The 8950-nt window shown below is 40.7% G+C and overlaps 1 protein-coding gene across 1 annotated transcript; it reads right to left on the bottom strand.

Moving 5' to 3' along the window:
* Positions 1 to 5929: 5929 nt before the first annotated feature.
* Positions 5930 to 7419, bottom strand: LOC125297829 (GTPase IMAP family member 7-like). The gene is made up of 3 exons (XM_048248330.1): positions 6546 to 7419; positions 6298 to 6408; positions 5930 to 6100 (listed from the first exon to the last, which is right to left on the bottom strand). Exons 1-3 carry the CDS (start codon positions 7246 to 7248, stop codon positions 5940 to 5942), a joined length of 975 nt encoding a protein of 324 aa, XP_048104287.1. The 5' UTR covers positions 7249 to 7419; the 3' UTR covers positions 5930 to 5939.
* Between the last annotated feature and the right edge of the window lie 1531 nt (positions 7420 to 8950).

The following is an 8950-nucleotide window of genomic DNA, read 5'->3' on the forward strand; positions in this document are numbered from 1 at the left end:
TTATCTTGCAGTCAAGCCATGTTTTAAAGCTTTAACGCTAATTTGAAGTTCAAAAAAGAGTGGAGCGGAGGTAAAAAAATAAATGAAGTTAGAGGGAAAACGGAGCTCTCAGCTCAGGCAGCCATCTTGTTTCTCGTCGGCCTCTCAGCCTAAACCTATTTTTCCAGTGTTCAAACTTTTTCAAAATGGTAATCCACGAGAAAAATACAACACTAAAACATACGTATCTGTAGCCTGTTAGATTGAGGGTTTATACACTGTAAACATTGGGTGTCCATCACGAGAGTGAGGTTGTAGGCTACTATTTGCCTGCGTGCATGTGTGCGTGTGTCCGTCCATGGGGGGAGGGAGGGGTGGGGTCATTCCAATTTTGTGCCCAGGGCCCGTGGTCATGATAATCCGGCCATGGGCCCCTGTCCACACTAAAGAAACTGTGGGCTATCTTGATCCAATATCTTGATCCAATCCAAAATATCCAAACTCCGACACAGGTTTCTTGACATTTTCCGAAGTGAGAAACGTCTTCCAAAGCATCATTTCCTGGAGCACTACCCAAAGCTGATTGAAGCATTTGGTCCATTTGTATGATTATGGTCCATGCGCTTTGAATCCAAGCATAGCTTCTTCAAGCGTATTGTAAGGCACTCAAGAAATTTAAAAAATGTCTCAACTCAGCTAATAATGGCCTATAGTATACAAGCAAATGGAGGAAAGGCCTCATTGTCTGTAAGCAAGGTGTCGGCAATGCCTGTTGAATTGCTACATACAGATGTGCAAGAAGCACTAAGGTCTAAAGCACCAAAACCACACAGTTGTAGATCTATCCAGCACTGTGGTTTATAATAGAGTCAAGTACAGACTTGGAATGATTCTTTCATATGGTAGCACTGGTGGTCTGTCTGATTTTGTGGAGATTTGTCAGATTCTCATCTTGAAAAACAATGTCAGTTTCATTGTGAGGAGTCTGTTTTCATGGTATGATGAGCATCTCAGATCATACTACCTTGAGTATTCTGGAGGTATGCGTCTTGTTGAACATAAGGAACTTAATGATTGGTATCCTTGTCAGCTTATACCATGGCAAAAGAAGTGCATGGTTACACTGAAGCGTCACATATATATCTCATACTAGAGAAGTCGTTGACTATCAGAGGATTTATGGCTAGCTGTAAGAAGTTGTTTCTGTGTGATTTCAGGTACTTTTCAGTGTGGATCATTTTTTCGAAATATTATGTGTCTTTAGCCTAGAAATCTAGACGCACCCTAGCGGCGGCGAATTAATTTGCTCAGCCTGTACGTCTAGTATCAAACCATAGGGATTTCTATTGGCTGACGCCGTGGACGTCATCCAATCACAGCTTCTATTTTGTTAGAGAGTCTTAAAGGCGGGCTTAACAGGATAATGACAGTCCCTGCGGACGGTGAACAACAAGGAAGGTGGCTATGGCTAACTAAGAGCGGTTGTTTGAATCGGCGTTGACGCCAACTTTGAGGAGTTGGACTTTTTTTTTTTGAAACACAATGCACTTAAGTCATTCCTTTCGAAGAAGGATGTATTTGCCTTTTTGCTGACCGGATACGGATATGGTCGTAGCGCTGGCCTATTGCATGCCTAAGCAGTTTACAAAACAATTCTCTGCCCGCCCCTTGGATTAAGCGAGGTGAATGGTTCGATTCCAGACTATACATTTCAATGATATAGGATGGCCCGCCAGGCTAATGTTTCTTCCTATTTCAAGGCTTCTTGATGACTCAATGGATCCAGTCGGCCCTGTGCTCATTGAGCAGGACATCAACAAGTTAATACTTCCCTCAGGTATCCCAAATACAGTGGATGAATTGAAATTGGCTGTAAAGGATGCAGTTCACCTCTGACGAGTTCAGTTTGCAGTACATGGATTTGGGATGTAATGATTTTTTTCACTCTCGCTGCAACAAACCAAATTCAACATAAAGACACAATCAAAATTTTTTTTATCCTGCTCCGATTCTACTCACACTGTGTTGTGATGAGAGTGATATGACCAATGCATGCATGTCAGCACTCTTAGATGAGACTCATTCATTTGCTGCCACAGTCATGCAGTCCACACTGCTCTGGCCAAAAGACTTCCCAATATCTAAATTCTTACCTGAAGTAGAGAGAGCTCTCCAAAATGCCATGGATACAGGAAAGAAGGGGCATTGATGGACTTCAGTCCAATTGAAAAACAACTAAAGGAAAAGTTAGCGCAAGCCATACACATATATACAGTATGCCACAGCTCTAGTTCAACAATATCGTTGTCTTGAAGAACCAGGATCTTGGAGCGGCCTGTATGGTTGGTGTAACACCTCAGAAATAAAATGGGGGATTATCGCCAGCGCTTAAGTAAATTCGGCTGTCCAGAAGTGGCTGTTAATTCGCTAAAAAACAAGAAAGCGAGAGGACCGGATATCGGCCAAGAACATAAAAAAAACAAGAAAAGCCGAAGTCAACTATCTGCCTCCCTTTCCAGTGGGGGAAAATGAAGAAAGCTTGGAGAAAGAAACACAAGTACTACTAAGCGAAGTACTGTAAAGAAACGTGATAATGCAATTGTCATTAAACAAAAGATGTCCAAGACTTTTTCACTCAGGAGGAATGAGATTGTGCAGTAGTCCCCCAGTGTGGCACACAAGGAAAGATGGCCTGCCCTGTTCAATTGTGTTAACGTAAGTCACACTTGTCTGTCATTTATTAATGTATTTTCATGTACTTTAGGATTATGTTTATAACAAGAAAATGCAATTGACTGCAACAAAGATGAGGAAGGATAATTGTCCATTGCATTGACATGTTTTCATGTCCTCTGTGTAATGCATTACAATGTGGCATAAACTTGACAGGGTAAGGTTGTTGGGTTTTCATTGGTCTACTGGTCATATACAATATATTGTCTCATGGTGTACGTGTGTGGATTTTTTGTTTTGTTTCAGGTAAATTAAAAATTGGGTTGAACCAGAGACTTTCTAATGAGGAGACACAGCACTCAAAAAATCCTCCATAGAAATGCATGGGGTTAGTTTGTAACACCGTTGTCTACACATATCCCACCCCTTCCTCGGGCAAAACGTCGACATGTGAATACATTGAGCCAGTCATGTGGTGTGATGTGAATACATTGAGCCAATCATATGGTGTGCTGTGAAGACATTGTGCCAATCATGTGTTGTGAACTCTCCGCTGGAGCAAGATTGGTGTCGTGAAGCCTTGCGCACGCGCATTTCTGCCGAATAGGATGCCCGATGAGTGCCCAAAAAGCGTTGCAATATGGTTGCCGAGTGGAGGGACTTGCCTAAACCAAACACCACATGATTGGCTCAATGTATTCACATGTCGACGTTTTGCCGAGGAAGGGGGAATGATGGGATATGTGTAGACAACAGCCATATTGGCGTGACAAACTAGCCCCATGCATTTCTATGGAGTATTTCTATGCATTTCTATGGAGTGCTGTGTCTCCACATTAGAAAGTCTCTGATATTAACCACCATATGGCCCTGGCGAGATACAGTAACTCTTCCTCGTCGGAGCTATAGGTGACTTTTGCAGCCCTGTTGTAATGCTACATACTTCAGTAAACAACTCAACTTTACCTTGGTATTCATGTCGTGTCATTAACCTTGCCTCGGAGACTGAGTATGATATATCCATTGACGGGAGTTCTGAGCTAGCCAGCTAGCTAACTAGTATATCCAGCAGACACTTAATGATTAGACAAAAGTAAAGAGACGACAATATGTTGTATGGTGGTAACCTGACTCCGCCAGATGGATTGCTTTGCATTTGCTCGGCATATCCATCTGGGAGCTTTCCATTGGAGAACTTTTGAGAAGGGGCGAAAATATGCACGATATTGAATTTTATCCGATATGCCTATATTTACGAGCTTTACAAACTTCGTAGTTTTTTCACATGCTGTTGCAACAACTAGTAACATTAGAACAACTACAACACCACACCGATCTAGCCAGACCGGAAACTAAACAATACGCACTGACGAATGGAATGGAACAGAACGTTGTATGTGCAGCATACACGCCCCCTTTTAGGGGGAAGATGACTGATATAATGGAAATCTATGCTGCATCAAAGTGGAGAGCGAAACGTGCTTATAGTAAACGTACTAAATCTTGAAACAAACATGAATAAAAGGCACAAAATAAGGTTGGTGTAAGAGTTATCTGTGTGTTTATGGGATTGACCATGTTCCTATGTGTTGCTCTCCAGTTTACTATCAGGAGTGTCACGAATGTATTGATAGGCACAGTCAAACTGCCCGTGGCTGACTAATTAAGTTTAACTTTACATGTCAGAACATCAACTAAACATAAGTCACACATTCATTCTATCACTTGTAATATGAACGTAGCCTATTTCCTACAACTAGGTGAGATAATTGGCTATGTTATACTGAAGTTCCACAGTTAGCTAGCTAGCAAGCTAACTGTTTTGCATGGGATATTATGGTAAGTATGCTACATTTGTATAATACATGGGGTATTGCAAACAAATAAGGTTGGTAATGTACATCGTTTCAACATGAGTAAGTTACATAAACACAATTCTTCATAACTGCCGTGTTAGTAAAATGATTGAATGTCCTGTGAATTAATAACTAGATGTAACGTCAACGTGTGATTAGTAGATTACTGTCTTTCAATGGTATAATGTTCATGTGTTTTCCGCTGAAATGGGGCGTGATGCAGATCAAATGTATCTTTATGATGATGCGCCGTTAGTAAGCTACGTAAAGGCAGGCTGCACACACTTGGTTGGGCTAACGAGCCGGCCAAAGAGTAGTAGCCTAGGCTGACGTTGTGTGCCGCCAAAGATTTTTTCACCGTCACTTGTTCTGTTATCAACATTCCTCTTTGGCTGCTACTATTTGCGATGCAATCTGCTTTCGACATTCATTTACATTAGATTCGATTCTTTTCAATACAACTCCGCACACCAGCATCGCACTTTGCAGCCGTGTAAATCACGATTCAGTTATATTTGGTCGCTGCTCCATAAAATCCATTGTTCATCCAGTGTTTGCCTGTTAAAAACGTTGGTGTTGATGTGTGTGGCAAGTGACAGTGCACCATAGACTGTAGGCCTATAAAATGGCAATACACTCATGTTGAAAAGTTCCTTATTTTCAACTGAACTCAAAGATAATGAATATAGTATGAATATAATATTTTCTGTTTGTTATGCCCTTTATAATGTGTGTAGGCCTACATTTTGTGCATGCACTTCTGCAGTAGCATTTATTTCAGTTTATATCAGCTATATTTCTGAAGAATATATTGTGTTGCCTCAGGTCTGCTGCACATCTTTTGAAATTTGATTTGAAATAATCAAATAGACCTATGTCTTAAAGTTCAGTTAATAAAGTAACTTGCTTTGCTTTCATTTGAATCCCAATCAAGATAAACAATAATTGCTTTATTGTTAATATGGACTCCTGGAAAGTTCAGAAATGCAAAATAATAGAATTTTAATCATATGATAAAATATGTGATTAATCGTGATTAACTACAGGAATTCAGCTATTAATCGCGATTAAAAACTTTGAATCGTTTGACAGCACTAATTTACACCCATTTCCTCTATGTGTAAGTCATCTACAGGTAGGTCTGAGGCAATTCCTGATGATTCACGATTCATCCACCAGATGACCTTTCTGTAGGATTGGTTAAGGTCATGCACATCAGCTTCAAACCCTGGGGGGATTCAAATGTACATGAATGAGGAACTACTGCTGGCAATAACCATAGCACATCAAAAACAGAATAGTTTACATGAAATGCAATTACAATTTATTTACATTCATAACTGGACAAATTTCCCAGCTTGCAGGACAACAGGCCTACATTTAACAGGCCTACATTTTTTCTTTTAAAGGCAGTACAAGGCACTCACACTTTTAAAGTATAATTTTACCACATTCTCTTAGATCTAATAGCTGACACTGAAATCTCTGTGTGACACCCAACTCCCGTCTCCCCCACTCCCTCTCCAACATCTCTTTCATTCTCTCCATCTGACCAGCAGACTTCTCGCTGGCCGGCTCTTGGTCTTCAAGCCCTGGTTTATCACATGGGTGAGCTCAATAGGCATTCAAATGATCACTTAATCACATCATGTAGCATTTATGATGACTGAATACTGTATGTGGACACTGGTCAAAACCTTGCAATGGCAATTACTTATGCAAGATACATTTCACACGTTTGATTTAAAACTTTGACCTTGCAATGACAATGACAAAATGGAGTTATTACCTGTGGCAGCATCAAAGACAGATTTCTTAATGGGGAATTTAGGATCAGGTGGACTGGCGCCCTTTCCTGAGTTTATTTCCTCATCCTGAGACGATGGGTGAGTATCTCTGACTGATTACAAATGAAATATAACTTATACTTATTGTATTTCTATCCTATTTTAATAATACTTATAGTGTTAATTAATATTATGTAACCATAAAATCCAGTTAGAGCAAAAGCAAGAAAACAGCTAAAGCAAAACTCACAATTTGTGCCTGGATCATCCATGCTTCCTTTCAGCTTTGAAGTTGTTTCACTGCAGATGGTCACAATCTGCTCCTCTAATTCTCTATCCATTTTCTGCCATTTCTGGTCTAAGAAATGCACCATCTCATTTGGCACTTCTATCAGATCTTTAGTGGTCTTTTTATCAATACATGTTTGTGATTCAGGTTCTGGCCAAAATAAACTGTTACTGGCCACCATTTCCTCAATCTTGTTCAGCAGCTCCATGACTTCCTCTTCTTTGTCATTCCAACTCAGGACGTGATATCTGTTTCCACATTTCTCCACAAGCCACTGTAATGGCTGTCCTTCACTCTCAATGTGCTCCTCAATGCTTGTGTCCTCAAGCCGATCTCCACATGTGAACAGCACCATGGTGTGCTTCCAGACCTGCTCACCAAACATCTTCATGTTGTCTTCAATATTCTTCCTTTGTTCTTCATGGAAGGTTGTGTCTGCTGGAACAGCTAGAAGAATGGCATGGGGAGCTTTGGAATCAAGCGTCAGCCCTCTCTGTAACTCTGTCTTCACCCATTCTGGAGTGCATTTGGCAGGTAAGTACTTCCACCAGCCAGGGGTATCCACAACAGAGACTTGTCTTCCAGCAACTTTTTTAGAGTTTCTCTCAGACTTATAAGTTCTTTTTTTGTTTACACGATCCACTTGGCCCAGAATTGTATCCATTGCAGATGTTTTTCCCGAGATCAACCACCCCAATAGAAGAATCCTAAGTTCTTATAGTGATGGTATAACCCCTGAATGAGCAGATTTGAGAATACAAGCCCATTAGCTCATTTGAATCCAAAACAATTTACAATTGAAGAACACCATGTGAGGGACCGGAGCGTCACCCCAAGTATTGGGATGTGTAGGCTCACTGGCTTTAGATGGTGGAGGTGGAAAACACGGAAACCAGAGCTCAACGTGGTATCCAAAAAAAATATCAAAGTTTATTTATACTTAACTCAGAATTTCAAGAAAGAAAAAAATAAATCAAAATAGCATAATGCTTTTAGTTCCAAACGATAGCACCGCAATCAAACACTTTGTACATAGCCTCACAGCAAGCTAGTACTCACCCTCTCTTCCCTATTGCAGAAAGTATTAGGCTAAATTGGCCCCTTCAGGACTAATTGGACTATACCAACAATCAGGGTATTATTTTTAGGCTAAGGCCATAAATAAGCTATTAACTAAATACAAAATAAACATTACATGAAAACAAACTATTCTTATTATATCAACCGTGTTATACAACATTTACACCACCTATTTACAACACATATACAAAACATTACTACAAACCAAACACCCCTGTGTACAATGCTTTGCCCTGGGACGGGGAGAAATACTGCCCCTACAGCGGCGCGCGCATCCGCATAGGAACAGTCAAACCGGACCGCGAACCAGGAAATGTGTGAGTAGTATGTACGAGTTAACCAGGATTTTAGACAGAAACAGGGAGTAAGTGGGACATGAAATAGTGGGTACCGCACTACATGTCATGGAGGTGGTAAAGTATAAAGTTATAAGCAATGGCAAATTAGTTTTGAGTGTTGTGAATTAAATCGCGAACTAACCGCGTTACAAACAAACAAAATGAACGCGAATGCGTTAATGGCGCATAGCCCCGCGCCGACCTTCCCTTAAACACATCGCCCCTGTGTTCATAAGCCGTCCACACACCTTCACAAAATACCACCATTAGTTTAAGCAGTCATAATGTTTATAAGGGAGCGTGCGGGTGTATGTACGTGCGCAAATGTCCAAAGATTCTCCCGTCCTCATGGGTAACGCAATTCAAAGTCAATGGGGGAGTACGTAACAGTGAGAAGTCATGTTCACTTTCTCACACACCAATGCTTCAATAAATCAGTAGACCTTTCACTAAGTACTAATTCCAACTAATTTGACCAAGTGTATAGATCAGGTGTAGAAGTGCACAATAGTAGTTAAGACAAGATAGAGTGTTAAAGGTGTTGGAAAACAGGTGTTCTTGGAAGAGATTAAAAGGAAGAGATTGTTGAAGATGGACAGGGACACAATGTTTTGACAGCAGTTGGTAGATCATTCCATCATCAAGGAATCACTAAACCTACACAGCTTTCTGTGTTTGCTTTTCATATACTTATACATGCATATAAATAGGGGAAGTCGTGGCCTACTGGTTAGCGCAGTGGTCCCCAAACGTTTTCTTCCGAGGGCCAGCTCACTATGCCTGGCTCTAAGAGGGCCAGAAACTCGGAGTATCAGTAACCATAAATAGCTTAGCAGCAACAACAGCAGTCTACCTTTGTTGAATATTCCATTACATTCAATCATAGGTTACTGCAATTTAATACCATTGTTAGCTGTGTTTATGTAGCCACCATGCCATATCAGTGTA

Source organism: Alosa alosa, chromosome 7, assembly GCF_017589495.1.
Source record: "Alosa alosa isolate M-15738 ecotype Scorff River chromosome 7, AALO_Geno_1.1, whole genome shotgun sequence".
NCBI lineage: Eukaryota > Metazoa > Chordata > Actinopteri > Clupeiformes > Clupeidae > Alosa > Alosa alosa.

Coding starts and splice junctions, on each gene's coding strand:
- LOC125297829 (XM_048248330.1), bottom strand. CDS start 7,248: ATGGATACAATTCTGGGCCAAGTGGATCGTGTAAACAAAAAAAGAACT. Junction 6,409..6,545: donor GGATGATCCAGGCACAAATT/GTGAGTTTTGCT, acceptor ATTTGTAATCAG/TCAGAGATACTCACCCATCG. Junction 6,101..6,297: donor TGTCTTTGATGCTGCCACAG/GTAATAACTCCA, acceptor GTGATAAACCAG/GGCTTGAAGACCAAGAGCCG.